At 39.2% G+C, this 16,963-nt stretch overlaps 1 protein-coding gene across 1 annotated transcript in view; it reads left to right on the top strand.

The window, feature by feature from the left end:
- The first annotated feature begins 10,340 nt into the window (after positions 1-10,340).
- LOC123793853 (NACHT, LRR and PYD domains-containing protein 12-like) overlaps positions 10,341-16,963 on the top strand; it is a 33,340-nt gene continuing 26,717 nt past the window's right edge. Inside the window, 4 exon segments of the mRNA XM_087859542.1 lie at positions 10,341-10,530; positions 11,683-11,727; positions 14,085-14,849; positions 14,852-15,737. Of these exon segments, the coding sequence (XP_087715668.1) occupies positions 10,461-10,530; positions 11,683-11,727; positions 14,085-14,849; positions 14,852-15,737 (1,766 nt within the window). The 5' untranslated portion in view covers positions 10,341-10,460.

The following is a 16,963-nucleotide window of genomic DNA, read 5'->3' as shown; positions in this document are numbered from 1 at the left end:
ACAGATTATTCTGTTTGCCTAAAATATGTTTTTACCATTGGGGTTTGTTCCAGTCAGGATCCAATGAAGGTTAACTTGTTGTATTAGGTTATATCTCTTAAGTTCCTTTCAAGTTTTTGAAAAGCTAAGACAGAACAATACCTCCTCTTTTTTATTTTCATGCTATTGGTTTGTTGAAGACACTTCCGTTTGTCCTGTAGACTTTCCCACAATATAGAATGGGCGATTACTTCTTTGAGGTGCTGTTTTACTTATTTTTCTATTGCCTATATTTCCTGTTTACTGGAAGTTAGAGCTAAACACTTGATTATATTCAGGTTCTTTATTATTATTTGGTGAGACTATCTCATGGTTGATAATATGTACTTCCTTTTACATGGTTTGATCATCTTACTTTTAGTGATACTGAAAGAGAATTGAAATGGTGATAGTCTTACCCCTTCAGTGTAATGTTCTCCATCATCTTTTCACCTAATGGCTGTACCGTCCATTTGTTAACTATTATCTGAATCAATTATTTTATTAAGGGTTTCAAAGTAACGATTCTATCATTTTTCAGCATTTATTTTTATATTTTATTTTTAAAAAATTTTTTATTATGTTATGTTAGTCACCATACAGTACATCCTTAGTTTTTGATGTAGTGTTCCATGATTCATTGTTTGCGTATAACACCCAGTGCACCATGCAATACGTGCCCTCCTTAATACCCACCACCGGCCTATCCCAATCCCCCACCCCTCTCCCCTCTGAAGCCCTCAGTTTGTTTCCCAGAGTCCATAGTCTCTCATGGTTCATTCCCCCTTTTCTTTACCCCTCCCTTCATTCTTCCCTTCCTTCTCCTACTGATCTCCCTGCTATTTCTTATGTTCCATAAATGAGTGAAACCGTATGATAATTGTCTTTCTCTGCTTGACTTATTTCACTTAGCAAAATCTCCTCCAGTCCCGTCCATGTTGCTGCAAATGTTCGGTAATCGTTCTTTCTGATGGCTGAGTAATATTCCATTGTATATATGGACCACATCTTCTTTATCCATTCGTCTGTTGAAGGGCATCTTGAATCCTTCCACAATTTAGCTATTGTGGACAACGCTGCTATGAACATTGGGGTGCATATAGCCCTTCTCTTCACTACGTCTGTATCTTTGGGGTAAACACCCAGTAGTGCAATGGCTGGGTCATAGGGTAGCTCAATTTTTAACTTTTTAAGGGACCTCCACACTGTTTTCCAGAGTGGCTGTACCAACTTGCATTCCCACCAACAATGTAGGAGGGATCCCCTTTCTCCACATCCTCTCCAGCAATTGTTGTTTCTTGCCTTGTCAATTTTTGCCATTCTAACTGGCGTAAGGTGGTATCTTAGTGTGGTTTTGATTTGAATTTCCCTGATGGCTAATGATTTTGAACATTTTTTCATGTGTCTGTTAGCCATTTGTATGTCATCATTGGAAAAGTGTCTGTTCATATCTTCTGCCCATTTTATGATTTGTTTATTTGTTTCTCACATATTGAGTTTGAGAAGTTCTTTGTAGATCTTGGATATCAGTCTTTTATCTGTAGCATCATTTGCAAATACATTCTCCCATTCCGTGGGCTGCCTCTTAGTTTTTTTGACTGTTTCCTTGGCTATGCAGAAGCTTTCTATCTTGATGAAGTCCCACAAGTTCATTTTATCTTTTGTTTCTCTTGCCTTTGGGGATGTGTCATGAAAAAGGTTGCTTTGGCCGATGTCGTAGAGGTTGTTGCCTATGTTCTCCTCTAGGATTTTGATGGATTCCTGTCTCACATCGAGGTCTTTCATCCATTTGGAGTTTATCTTTGTGTATGGTGTGAGAGAGTGGTCAAGTTTCATTCTTTTGCATGTAGCTGTCCAATTTTCCCAGCACCATTTATTGAAGAGACTGTCTTTTTCCCACCAGATGTTTTTTCCTGCTTTATCAAAGATTAGTTGCCCAAAGAGCCGAGGGTCCATTTCTGGGCTCTCTATTCTGTTCCATTGGTCTGTGTGTCTGTTTTTGTGCCAGTACCATGCTGTCTTTGTGATCACAGCTTTGTAGTACAGCTCGAAATCCGGCATTGTGATGCCCCAGCTTCGTTTTTCCTTTTCAACAGTTCCTTGGCGATTCGGGGCCTTTTCTGGTTCCATACAAATTTAAGGACTGTTTGTTCCAGTTCTTTGAAAAACGTCCTTGGTATTTTGATCGGGATAGCATTGAAAGTGTAGATTGCTCTGGGTAGCATGGACATTTTAACTACATTAATTCTTCTGATCCATGAGCATGGAATATTTTTCCATCTTTTTATGTCTTCCTCAATGTCTTTCATGAGTGATTTATAGTTTCTAGAATATAGATCCTTTATGTCTCTGGTGAAGTTAATTCCAAGGTAACGTATGGTTTTTGGTGCTATTGTAAATGGGATGGATTCCCTAATTTCTCTTTCTTCAGTCTCATTATTCGTGTATAGAAATGCAACTGATTTCTGAGCATTGATTTTGTATCCCGCCACATTACTGAATTGCTCTATAACTTCTAATAGTTTGGGAGTGGATTCTCTTGGATTTTCCATATAGAGTATCATGTCATCTGCAAAGAGAGACATTTTGACTTCTTCTTTGCCGATTTGGATACCTTTGATCCCTTTTTGTTGTCTGATTGCTGTTGCAAGGACTTCTAGTATTATGTTGTATAATAGTGGCGAGAGTGGGCATCCCTGTTGTGTTCCTGATCTTAAGGGAAAGGCTTCCAGCTTTTCCCCATTGAGAATGATATTTGCTGTAGGCTTTTCATAGATGGCTTTTATGAGATTGAGGAATGTATCCTGTATCCCTACACTCTGAAGGGTTTTAATCAGGAAAGGATGCTGTGTTTTGTCAAATGCTTTTTCTGCATCTATTGAGAGAATCATATGATTTTTGAATTTTTCTTTCTGGATAAAATCTAAGACACTAATAGATTTGTGAATGTTGAACCACCCTTGCATCCCAGGGATGAATCCCACTTGGTCATGATGGATAATCCTTTTAATGTACTGTTGGATTCTATTAGCCAGGATCTTGTTGAGGATTTTGGCGTCCATATTCATTAGGGAAATCGGTCTGTAGTTCTCCTTTTTGATGGGGTCTTTGCCTGGTTTGGGGATCAAGGTAATATTGGCCTCATAGAATGAGCTTGGTAGCTTTCCTTCTGTTTCTATTTTTTGAAATAGCTTTAGGAGAATAGGTATTATTTCTTCTTTGAATGTTTGGTAGAATTCCTCAGGAAAACCATCCGGGCCTGGAGTTTTGTTATTTGGAAGGTTGTTTATCACTGACTCAATGTCTTCATAATTAATTGGCCTGTTTAAGAAATCAATTTCTTCCTGTTTCAGTCTTGGTAGTTTAGAGGTTTCCAGGAAGGCCTCCATCTCTTCCAGATTGCTTAATTTATTGGCATAAAGCTGTTGATAAAGTTTCTAATAATCCTTCCAATTTCATTCGTGTTGGTCGTGACCTCTCCTTTTTCATTCATAATTTTATTAATTTGGGTCCTTTCTCTATTCTTTTGGATAAGTCTTGCCAGTGGTCTGTCAATTTTATTAATTCTCTCAAAGAACCAGCTTCTAGTTCTGTTGATCTGCTCTACTGTACTCCTGGTTTCTAATTCATTGATTTCTGCTCTAATCTTGGTCAGCTTCTTCCTTTTGCGTGGATTAGGCCTGTCCCTCTGTTGCTGTTCCAGCTTCTTGAGGTGAGAATATAAAAACTGCATTTTAGATTTTTCTATTCTTTTGAGTGAGGCTTGGATGGCTATGTATTTCCCCCTTAGGGCTGCCTTTGCAGTATCCCATAGGTTTTGGACCGTTGTGTTTTCATTCTCGTTGATCTCCATAAATTGTTTAAATTGATTTTTGATTTCCTGGTTTATCGAATCATTCCTGAGCAAGATGGTTCTTAGTCTCCTAGTGTTTGAGTTTCTTCCAAATTTTTCCTTGTGGTTGAGTTCTAATTTCAGAGCGTTGTGGTCTGAGAATATGCAGGGTATAATTTCAGTCTTTTGGTATCGGTTGAGACCTGTTTTGTGACCCAGAACATGGTCTATTCTTGAGAATGTTCCATGGGCATTAGAATAGAATGAGTATTCTTTGGTTTTGGGGTGTAGTGTTCTATATATATCTATGAGGTCCAACTTGTCAAGTATGGCATTCAAAGCTCTTGTTTCTTTGCTGATTTCTTGCTTAGGTGATCTGTCTATTGCTGATAGTGGAGTGTTGAGGTCCCCTACTATTAGTATATTTTTATCTATTTGTCTCTTTATTGTGGTTAAGAGTTGGCTTGTGTATCTTGCTGCTCCCCTGTTGGAGGCATATGTATTTATAATTGTCATATCCACTTGTTGGATACATCCTTTAAGAATAACATAGTGCCCTTCTGTGTCTCTAACTATAGTCTTTAGACAGAGGCTGAGATTCGGCCACTGCTGCTCTGACTCACAGAAGAGGCACAGCAAACCGCCAGGGAAAGCCGCCAGAGAACAAAAGCCTGGAAATACCGGCTCACAGTGTGCCCATCCCCATCCCGCCTCGCAGGGGACAGGGAGACTCTACCCAAACAGGGTTGCCTGAGTATCGGTGCAGCAGGCCCCTCCCCCAGAAGGCAGGCTGAAAAATCAAGAAGCCCACATCCCTAAGATCCATATAAAACAAGGGCGCATGGCCTGGGTCCCGGTCAATAATTTGGGCTCTGGACAACCCCGCAACCTCTCCTCATCAGAATGACAAGAAGGAGAAGCCCCCCCCTCAGCAAAGAAAAGACAGTGAGTCTGTGGCCTCTGCCACAGAACTAATGGATATGGATATAACCAAATTATCAGAAATGGAATTCAGAGTAACAATGGTCAAGATGATGTGTCGACTTGAAAAAAGTATTAACGAAAATGTTAATGAGAATATAGAATCTCTAAGAGTGGAAATGAGAGCGAATCTGGCAGAAATTAAAAATTCTATGAGCCAAATGCAGTCAAAACTAGAGGCTCTGACGGCCCGCGTGAATGAGGCAGAAGCACGTATCAGCGAATTGGAGGATGGGTTAGTAGAAGAGAAAGCTAAAATAGAATCTGGACTCAAAAAAATCCACGCTCATGAATGTAGGTTACAGGAGATTACTGACTCAATGAAACATTCCAATGTCAGAATCATGGGCATCCCCGAGGGGGTGGAGAAAAACAGAGGTCTAGAAGAGATATTTGAACAAATTGTAGCTGAAAACTTCCCTAATCTAGCAAGGGAAACAAACATTCGTGTCCAAGAGGCAGAGAGGACCCCTCCCAAGCTCAACCATGACAAACCTACACCACGTCACGTCATAGTGCATTTCGCAAATATTAGATCCAAGGATACAGTATTGAAAGCGTCCAGGGCAAAGAAATTTCTCACGTACCAAAGCAAAGGTATCAGAATTACGTGAGACCTGTCTACACAGACCTGGAATGAGAGAAAGGGTTGGGGGGGGCATTTTTAAAGCTCTTTCAGAGAAAAACATGCAGCCAAGGATCCTTTATCCAGCAAGGCTGTCAATCAGAATTGATGGAGAGAGAAATAAAGACCTTCCAGAATCACCAGTCATTGACCAATTTCGTAACCACGAAACCAGCCCTACAGGAGATATTAAGGGGGGTTCTATAAAAGTAAAAAGGCCCCAAGAGTGATACAGAACAGAAAGTCACAATCTGTAGAAACAAAGACTTTACTGGTAACATGGCATCATTAAAATCACATCTCTCAATAATCAGTCTCAATGTGAATGGCCTAAATGCTCCCATAAAACACCATAGGGTTGCAGATTGGATAAAAAGACATGACCCATCCATTTGCTATCTACAAGAGACTCATTTTGAACCTAAAGATACATTCAGACTGAAAGTAAAGGGATGGAATACCATCTTTCACGCCAATGGACCTTAAAAGAAAGCTGGGGTAGCAATTCTCATATCAGACAGATTGGATTTTAAACTAAAGACTATTGTAATTGCATTTTTTAATTTTTCTACTTTTACAATTGATTCTTTTTGTTAACTGAGATAAAATTGACTTAAAATATTGTATTAGGTTTAGGCATACAACATAATGATTTGATATATGTATACATTACAAAATGATTGCCACAATAAGTTTGGTTTATTGATTTTATTTAATTGATATTGGTTTTAATTATGTACTATAAAATGCACGCTTTTAAAGTGTACAGTTTAGTGATTTCTAGTATATTTACAGTGCTGTGCAACCATCACCACCACCTAGTTCCCGAATATTTCCAGCACCCCAGGCAGAAATCCTGTAATCATTAGCAGTCCAATTCCTCCTTTCTCTCAATACCTAGCAACTGCTAAATGTACTTTCTGTGTCTATGAATTTGCCTTTTCTCTACATTTCATATAAGTGGAATCATGCAATACGTGGCCTTTTGTGTCTGGCTTCTTTCACTTAGCATAATGTTTTCAGGGTTCATCCATTTTGTATCATATAACAATACCTTGTCCCTTATTATGGCTGAATAATATTTCATTGTAAGTATATACCACATTTTGTTTATTGGTTCATCAGTCGATGGACATTAGGGTTGTTTTCACTTTTCTGCTATTGTGTATAGTGCTGCTATGAGTATCCTTGTGCAAATTTTTGTTTAAATACCTGTTTTCAATTCTTTTGGATATATACCTGGAGTGGAATTGCCAGATCATATGGTAATTGTATGTTTAACTTACTGAGGTCCTGCCAAACTTTTCCACAGTGGCTGCACCATTTTATATTCCTGTGAGCAATATATGAGGGTTCTAGTTTCTCCACATCCTTGCTATTTTCCATTTTTAAAGTTATAGCCATACTAGTGAATGTGAAATAGATTATTATTCAGTTATAAATAGAAATGAAGTAGTGATACATGCTATAACATGGATGAACCTTGAAAACATTATGCTAAGTGAAAGAAGCCAGGCACAGGAGACCATTTTTATATTATTCTGTTTATATGAAATGTCCAGAATAGGCACATCCTTAGAGACAGAAAGTAGAGTTGTGGTTGCTAGGGAATGTGGGGTGGGGAGAAAGGGGAATGTTGCTTAATGGGCACAGTGTCTTTTTGGTGTGATGAAAATGTTCTGGGATTAGATAGTGATGGCTGCAAAACTTTGTGATGATACTACAAAGCATTGAATTGTATACTTAAAAAGGGTGAATTTTATGATGTGTGAATTAAATATCATTTTTTTAAAAAGCACAGAATCTCATTTTAGGCCTGGAGGTGAGATTCAGTGTTTAAATTTGTAGCATTTCTCTCCTATTTTTGGCAGCATGCATACCATGTAGAATCACCATGAAAAGTTGTGTAGTTTGTTGGCTGAAAGGTACACAAGCCAAGTGTCTAAATGGGGACTCAAATTAGCCCATATCCTGCTCTCTAACTTGTGTTCCCTAGTTTGGAGCTATCCTAGCCCAGAGAAAGAAGCACCATTTTACCCTTTTGTAATTCAGCTGTCCAGAGGAGATATCTTACTTTGATTTGTCCTCTTGGAGAGGGCATCTTATACTACTTTGCATTAAAGATGTGATATGTTCTAATGGAGATCCTAGTATGATGGATACTGCTTTCCTATCCTGGACTCTCACAGCCTTTTACTCAATCTAATAACCAGTTATAAAATACTACCACAATTCCCCCCAAAACCTGTTGATCATAATTCACTCTCTGGTATAATTCCTGTGTCAGGGTTTTTTAGCTGCAGGCAGTAGAACTTGGTTCTGAGTAACTTAGGCAAAAATAGGGATTTTTGGAAGACTACTGTAGTTTAATCAAAACCAAAGGAAATGCTGAAAAATAAGTCCTCAAGGAGGTCCAGAGCTAAGGAGGCTTGGAGTATTTGGGTAGCAGAACCTCAGTCCTTATAAGTTTCCACCCAGGCTTTTAAATTCAGGCACAGAGAATCTGATTATTCCACTAAGAGGGATAGGGTTTCTTATCAGAACACAGATCAGTGAAAGAATGCTGGACAAATGAAATAAAAGCTACCAAAGGAGGTAAGAAAAAGATGGAGGTCAATATCCAAGTGGAGATGTTGAATAAGCCTTCAGATGTATAAATGTAGATTGCAGAGTAGAGGGCTAGACTGGGATAATTAGAGGTTTTAAGGATGATTGAAATAATGTGCATGGCTGAAATTTCCCAGGAAGAGAGTAAGTGGCCATGCATCCCTCCAGCATCATTACCTGAGGGCCAGGACACTTACTAGAGCAATTTGTAACTGGAAGATTGTTTCTTTGTTTTGGAGGGCGTGATGTTCCTAGTAATTGGGAAAAGAGCCCAGGGCATGGGACTATAACACTGTGCTGGGAGCATTCCATCTCTTAAGAATGAAGTTGTTATGTGGAGATTTTAATGGAATGTAACTTCTTTCTGTCAGTTATAATAAATGCCAGCTTATTTTCCCTCTCATATTTATTTATATTGCATTTGGTCCTGTGCTAAATGTTTTATGTATGTCGTCTTATTTAATCCTCACAACACATTAATGAAGTTGTTATTATCACCATATTTTACAGATGGGCTACTGTAGTCTCAGAGTTTAAGCAATTTACTCAACATATTGCTAGAAAGCAGTGGAAATGGAATTTAAGTAAGGTCTACGTGAGTTCAAAGACATTTCTACTCCATATCAATGGTATAGCAATGCTAATATTAGCTATGGTTTAGGATCATTTGAACCTCTGCTCTGTACCACATAGTGTATTGAAGACTTTATATGCATTATCTCATTTAATGTTCATAATAACCTTATAAGGAAAGTACTGTTGTTATTCCTATTTAACAGTCGAGGAGTCTGAGATTTAGAGACGTTAATTTAATGGTTGTCACATAGTAAGTGGTAGAGTCAGGGCTTGAACACTTCTGTTTGATTCCAAAGCCAGTGTGCCTCACCAATACACTCTCCTCTATCAAAAATAACCGAATCTTAGAACAGTAGCTCTCTTCCCTGGCTGAGTATTAGACTCACTTGGGGAGCTTAAAAAAAAATTGATGGCAAACTTCATCATCAAAGATTCTGATTTAATTTATCAGGAATGCAGACTAGGCCTTGGATTTTTTTTTAAAAAAGCTTTTATTCATTCATCCAGGTTATTCAGTAAACATTTAATGTCTTCTGTATACCATACATTTTCTAGGCATTTACTTTCTAGCAAGATGTATCAGTTAGCTATTGTCACAATGATACGTAGCAATAATTATAAAATCTTAGTAGCATGAAAAACTAAGAACTTATTAAGCACTTATTCTCACATTTCTGGAGCCCAGCCAAAATTCAGCTGATTAAGCAGGACTTTGTCGTGCAACCGATTTAGGTTGGAGTGACTACTTTAATTGCTTCAGGACAGTGAGTAAACTGGTGTGGCTCTGCTTCATGCATTTCTCCTCAGACCACTGGACTAGCTGGCACTTGTGTCTTTCATGACTCATCTCATGCCAGTGGTAGAATCACAAGAGGGAACATGTCCAACTGTGCAAGCATATTTCAAGCCCCTGCTTGGGTCACATCTGTGTATATTTCATTAGCCAAAGCAAGTCTCAAGGCTGAGCTCAAGGACAAGAGGTGGGGGAAAAAAAGCCTCACTTCTGTTGTGTGGACTTGCAAAGTTCATGGGAGAGGCTGAGAATTGGGGCCAATAATTCAATTTAGGTGGGAAAGAATAAAAATGAACAATAAGCATTTATACATAAGAAAATTACCAAGTGTGTTAGAAAGTGATAAGTAATAGTGCAAAAAAAAAAATTCTGGAGGGTGGTATGAAGGTGATTTTAATGTGCAGTTGAGACTGAGAACCACTGATCTTACAGCGTTCAACCTGGAAAGAAACCTGGGCTAACATCCCCTCAGTCATTATAAAAATAATAAAACAGACCCAGAAAGTAGAAGAATCTTACTCAAGGTCCATAGGTCCATAGCTATAGAAATGGAACTAGGGCCTATGTCTCCTAACACTGTAGACTGTTTCTCTTATACCACAGTATTCTAATCTATGGTCTTAGAATTCTTTATTAATGGCACTGAAAATATGTTGTGGAAAGACACAGTCATTCTTTTTTATCTTGACCCTAGACATTAGAGGTGTACTGTCTAAATCCTGTGCTTCCTTTAGTAACCCAATTCAGAGCCCAGTTTCACATTTCCCATATTTGTACCGTTCGAAAGTTTACAGACATTCTACCCTCTTTTGGTTTTTCTCTTCAAGTTAAAGACTGTTGGTTTTGATCTATCTTCATGTGATCCCATAGTCTCACCCTAGCAATCTACCTGATTATTGGGCTTTCTTTCTTCCCCATCTCTGTAATGCCTTGAGTAGTCTTTCTTGAGTTCCCTTTTACTTTGAGCTTCCACTAGGCCTTTCAGTCATCATTTCTGTTTTGGATTACAGTCTTCTTGATTTGCCAGGATGAACAGTCAAAAGAAAAGAAAAGATATGGAACCTGCTTGTACTTGGAGTTTATTGTCTGAACAGAAAGGTGAGTAACTGAATGAGGTAAGAGAGGGCATAATCTAGATAATCCTGTTCATTCTTTTTCTCCTACTTCTCCTCATGGGCTTTGGGAATTTTTTTTGAATCTTTAACATGGTATTGCATGTGTATAGGTGTGTATATATTGAGATATTACATGGATACAGTATTTACCCATTAATAATCTCTTGAAAGTGTCTCCATAATTTTTGTGTTTTCCGAAGTGAGGAAAAAGAAAAGGGAAGAGGCAACTGTGGTTTCTACTGTTTTTCATGATCCCCAAAGCATTTCTAATCCTAAAAGACTCTCAAGTCTCTCCCTTTACTGTAACCACAGATTTTCATGGGAGACAGCACAAAAGAGCAAAGAGTGAAGATTGCTGGAGTCCTTCCCCTTGTGGCTGATTCCTGAGCTCCAAGGAATATTTAGTTATGGGGAATAGAAACCGGTTATCTTCAACAGACTACTTACTTCCCAGCCCATTTCTGTGACATTCTAATCTCTGCCTCTCCAAACTCTGCTTCCTCCTATCCACCTAGTCACACCTTCTCCCAAGTATAAGTCTCACTCTTGCTTTTAAAGGTGTGCAAGTACTAAAAACCTATAGAAATATGGAGGCTGTGTGTGTGTGTGTATGCGCACGTGTGTATGCATGCATGTGTGCCTGCATTTGTGTATTTCTATCTATATACCTATATATGTAACTGTTTGGGTTGAGTGTAAGTGTATATGTATTCAAATTGTAGGTCATAGTATATATCTGTCACACTAACATCAGCTGTGCCTTATTTCTCATTAACAAGTTAAGCTCAACAGAAGCTCCAACAGAAGCAATAGGCTAATGCTCAGTGGAAAGCAAAATACCAGAAACAGTCACTTCAAATCGTGTATGCTCCTTCACGTTAATGCCTAAAGTTTTCCTTACAGAGCATAAAATGCAAATGTTTATACCCTAAATATATGTGTGTGAAGGTCTCACATTAGTTATAGAATAATTTTGTGGGTGAGTTGGAATAGATGTGAGGTGACTTTCTTCCTTGTATTTCTGTCTGGGGAACAGCATGAATGTCTGTAACAGTGTGGCTAAATTTCTGTATATTTTGTGTTTTGATATGAAGGTATTTGTGTTACTCTGAATCCCAACTCTTTTCTCCCACAGCTGCTTCAAATTCTCAGGCTCCATATTCATGGAAGGAGCTCACAGGTAGATGTTTTCTCTCTTTTACTCTCCTTTAGTTTTGTGAAAAGTGCCTCCTATAAACATGGCTTCTCATCTGCATGCATTCCATTCCCACCTCTTCCCCCATATTCATTGGACAGCAACCATTGATTTCTTTTTTGGTAATATCTATGAAACTCCAAGCTGTCATAACAAATAGGACTTTTATATCTTATAGAGTAGGTATTTGAATACTAGCAGGACCACTGCTGGTGGTACAGAATGTTATGACTAGAACAGACCTGTCTGCTTCTAGAGTGATCTAAACTGAGGCCAACAAGTTACAGCTGGTGGGCCAAATCAAGCCAGGGGCCTGTTTTTGTAAATAAAGTTTTACTTGAACCAGCCATGCCCACTCATTTACATATTGTCTATGGCTATCTTCAAGCTAAGATGGCAGAGTTGAATAACTGCAACAGAGACCCAAAAGCCTAAACTCTTTACAGAATTTTACAGAGGAAGTTTGCCCACACTTACCTAGATCAGCATTCCCCAAGCAGTTCTACAGAGCACTGTTGTCCAGGAGGTAGTAACTTGCTCTTAGGAAAGGGCTCTGTAGGCATTTAAGACCAGAAAATGCTGCATTAAACCAAGTTAAACAGCCTTTTTTTTTCCTTTTTTACTGTAGGCTAGGCCATTTCGGATCCTTTCACATGCTAACATGCATTGAGAAACTCTAAAAGGAGACAAAGGGTGCATTCCCCTTAACTTATTTGACCACTGGACATCTTTTCCACAGCTCTCTTATTAATATCTTGCAAAATAGAGTTCCAAGGAACGCTTATTTGGGAAATGCTAGCCTAGACATTCACTTAACAAAAGTTTGAACTTGATAACTGACTCCTTGGATTATTTTTTTCTAGTTGCAGAAAGTGAAAAGCTATGTAGTATGGTATTTAAGCATATAGACCATGGCTTTAGACAAACCTTAATCTTAATTAAGTCTCTTCCACTTACTAGCTGTTGAACCTTGGACAAGTTATCTAATGCAATAAGCAGGACTGGCTACATAATTGGTGGGCTGTGGTGCAAAATGAAAAGGCAGGACCCCTTATTCAAAAGTATTCAGAATTTCAGGATAGCAACAGCAGAGCATTACACCAATGGATCCTTCTGAGCATGAGACCCATGCACAGATTGTACACCCATGAACTCATAATCCTGGTTATAAATTTCAATGTCCTCAACTATAAAACGTGGATAATACTTACTTTATGGGATTAGGGTAAGAATTAAATCAGAAATGTATATAAGGAGCCTAATAAAGTGTCTGGCATAGAATAGGCAGTAATAAGTGACTTGCTTTTAATTCAAAAGCATTTATAGCCATATTCAATAATTACTTATTGAGTGTCTACGTGCCAGGCACCATGCTAGGTACTTAAGGTATTATGGCAAAGAATAAAAATAAGGTCCCTGTCTTCATGTAGATTATTGTTTAGTGGGAAAGACAGATAGTGAAAAAATAAACAAGACAACTACATATTGTGGTAAGAGCTATAAAGAGAAAACAGGGTGCCGGGAAAGGGAATAAGAGAGGATCTGCTTTAAATTGAGTGGTCAAGCAAGTACTCTCCAAGGAAGTAATGCTGAAGTTGAGATCTGAAGGATGAAAAAAAGCTCTCCATGAGAAGAGCAGGAAGAGTGTTCCAGGCAGAGAGAATAGCTAGTAGAAAGGCCCTGAAGTGGGAAAGAACATGGCATTTGTGAGAAACTGAAAGCAGGCTAATGTGGCTTGAGTGTAGGGTCTGAGAAGGAGAATGATTCACGGTACACCTTGTAAGATAAGGTAAGAGTTTTAGATTTTATATGAAGTGCAATGAAAAGCCCTTGAAAGGTTTGGGGCACGGCAGTCACATGATGTAATTGGTATTTTTAGCAGATCATGTTGGCTGCTGTGTGGAGGGGAGCCGTAGACAAGCTAGGGCAGACGGGTAGGAGGCTCTTTCAGCAGTCCAGGAAGGAGTTGCTAGTACCTTGTACTTGGGTGGTATTTGAGGATGTAGTGATAAATAAATGAATTGGAGGCTTATTTTGGAGTTATAAATAATAGGCCTTGCTAATTGATTGGATGTGGAGGATTCAAGAGAAGAAAAATAAAGAATGACTCCTAACATTTTTCTGAGCAACTTGGTGGCACCAATGAACTGAGATGAGATGCCTGGAGGTTTTTTTTTTCTTTTTTGAGGGGGGCAGCCATGTAGAAATCAAGAGCTCAGGTTTAGACATGTAAAATTGGAGGACCCCTTAAGATGTCTGAGTGGAGAGGGTGTATGAGTTATCGTTGTTTGTATTGTTGTCTAGGATTCTGCGATTACTAACTCTTGGTGTCACCTCATTAGATTACCGGGAAATATTTAGAAAACATCTAAAAGAAAAATACCTAAACATAGGAGTCCATAAATGTTATCACCATGGCAAACATATAGAGTCACGACTGCTTGTTGTAAAAGAACATGGTATATCTGAAAAGACACCGTGTGGGATTCCTCAACAAGATCATTTTATTGATATGGAACATGTATTTGATCCCAGTGAAGAGGGCTCCAGCTCCTCCCAAACTGTGGTGCTTCAGGGATGTGCGGGGATTGGGAAAACCACTGTAGTGCACAAGTTCATGTTTGACTGGGCAGCAGGAATGGTCAGTTGAGGCAGGTTTGACTATCTCATCTATGTAAACTGCAGAGAAATAAGCCATATTGCTAACCTTAGTGCTGCCGACCTGATCATTAACACTTTTCAAGATATAGATGGACCAATCCTGGACATTATTCTTGTATATCCAGAGAAGCTTCTGTTCATTCTTGATGGATTTCCTGAGCTTCAGTATCTTGTAGGTAACCAGGAAGAGGATCTTAGTGCTAATCCCCAGGAGAAGAAGCCAGTAGAGACCCTCTTATGTAGTTTTGTGTGGAAAAAACTGTTCCCCGAATCTTCCCTGCTGATAACTGCCCGGCCTACAGCCATGAAGAAGCTCCACTCTCTGTTAAAACAACCTATCCAGGCAGAGATTGTATGGTTTACAGAGGCTGAAAAGAGAGCATATTTCTTGAGTCAGTTTTCAGGTGCTGATGCGGCAATGGGGGTCTTTTATGAGCTGCGACAAAATGCCTTGACATTATGTCCTCTCTTCCCATCATCTCCTGGATGATCTGCAGTGTCCTGCAGTCACAGGGAGATGGTGACAGGACTGTTATGAGGTCACTTCAGACCATGACTGATGTGTATCTGTTCTACTTTTCCAAGTGCCTCAAAACCCTTACAGGCATCTCAGTGTGGAAGGGACAAAGTTGCCTGTGGGGCCTTTGCTCTTTGGCTGCAGAGGGACTGCAGAACCACCAGGTCCTGTTTGAAGTCAGTGACCTCAGGAGACATGGGATAGAAGTATATGATATCAATTGCACTTTCCTAAATCACTTTTTGAAAAAAACTGAAGGTGTCAATGTCTACACTTTCCTTCACTTCAGTTTCCAAGAGTTCTTGACTGCTGTGTTCTATACCCTGAAGAATCACAGCAGCTGGATGTTTTTTGATCAAGTGGGGAAAATGTGGCAAGAAATATTCCAACAATATGGGAAAGGGTTTTCATCACTAACGATTCAGTTCTTATTTGGCCTCTTACATAAAGGAAAGGGAAAGGCTGTGGAAACTACTTTTGGAAGAAGAGTCTCTCCAGGACTTCAAGAGGAGTTATTGAAGTGGACGGAGAAAGAAATAAAGGATAAATCTTCTAGGTTACAGATTGAGCCAACGGACTTGTTTCACTGTTTGTATGAGATTCAGGAAGAAGAATATGCAAAAAGGATAATTGATGATTTACAGTCAATTATATTGCTTCAACCTACCTATACAAAAATGGACATTCTGGCTATGTCATTCTGTATAAAAAGCAGTCACAGTCAGCTGTCAGTGTCTCTGAAGTGTCAGCACCTACTTGGATTTGAGGAGGAAGAGCAAGCCTCCACATTCATTCCACCAGCCTTGACACTTAATCAGTGAGTATATTAATGTCTTTTCTCCAATGTTTTGGCCTTCAGAAACAATGGGCATTCTTGTTTATTTCAAGTATTCAGGCACATGACCATTTTTAGCATTGTTGATAAATAAAATGAATCCTCTCTACTTTCCGTATTTTATGTCCATGAACCCAGTAAGGATTTACTGAATATCTATCACGTACTGAACGCTAGCCTAGGTAGACAATGAGGGAAAGTTAACATTTCTGAGCACTTACTATGTGCCAGGCAGTGTGCTAGCCACTAGAAGTGTGTGTGTCTATTAGTCTTCACTGTCACTCTGTGAATGTGTTCTATACTTATAAAGCGTTAAGAGCATGTAAGTCATCAAGATTATCATGGAGGACTCTGCTATTTTGGTATTGATGCCTATTCTAGAAAAGGTGGTGAACTTAACATTGAATTGGTCATCACTCCCCTCTACATATACTTCATCATTGAGACCTCAAAGAGCTCCAGATTAGTAAGGGTCAGAACTGCACTCCTCTGTATATTGCCGTAAAACCTAGGCTTTTTCTATCAAGCTTGCTCCTTCACAAAGGGTCCAGAGCTTGCACCTTTACAAAGGGTTCAAAGAGGCTTAGGTAAACCACTTAAATAATACAGATTCTGTATACTAAAAACAGAGTTCTAATGACTTATTGACTAAAGCAGCCAAGAAGATTTATACCTGTGTTATCTACAAAACGCCACTGGTCATAAGTCTGTTCTCAGTATTTGGGTTACGGTGGACATTGCTGGGGTGCCTGGGCGACTCAGTTGGTTAAGTGTCTGACTCTTGATTTCCGCTTAGGTCATGATCTCAGGGTTGTGAGATCAAGCCCCACGTTGGGCTCTGTGCTGAGTATGGAGACTGCTTAAGATTCTCTTTCTTTCCCTCTGTCCCCCCCCACTTGTGAGCTCTCTCTTTCGAAAAAAAGGGACATTGCAATTCTTTAGTTGTGGGACCAGCTGAGGGGTAGGGGACCTTGAGAAGAAGAGAGTAGGCAGAAATCTCTACTTGGGGAGTGAGTTAACCCAAGTCTTTTCTCTGATAGTTGTATTTCCTTATTGGGCAGTAGCATAGAGATAGAAATGAGCATGGGGTATGTATGTTTGAGGGAAGCGGGAGGGGGAAGGGAAGTGCAGCAAGAGTTGTGTTTGGGATTAGAGTGGAAGGGGTAGGAGAAGTTACATGGATTTAGAATTACCAAGGGCCTTGGCTA

Source organism: Ursus americanus, chromosome X (assembly GCF_024610735.1).
Source record: "Ursus americanus isolate L20-20 chromosome X, mUrsAme1.1.p, whole genome shotgun sequence".
NCBI lineage: Eukaryota > Metazoa > Chordata > Mammalia > Carnivora > Ursidae > Ursus > Ursus americanus.
Note: the sequence above shows the minus strand (reverse complement) of the source record. Positions and strands in the feature narration are given on the sequence as shown.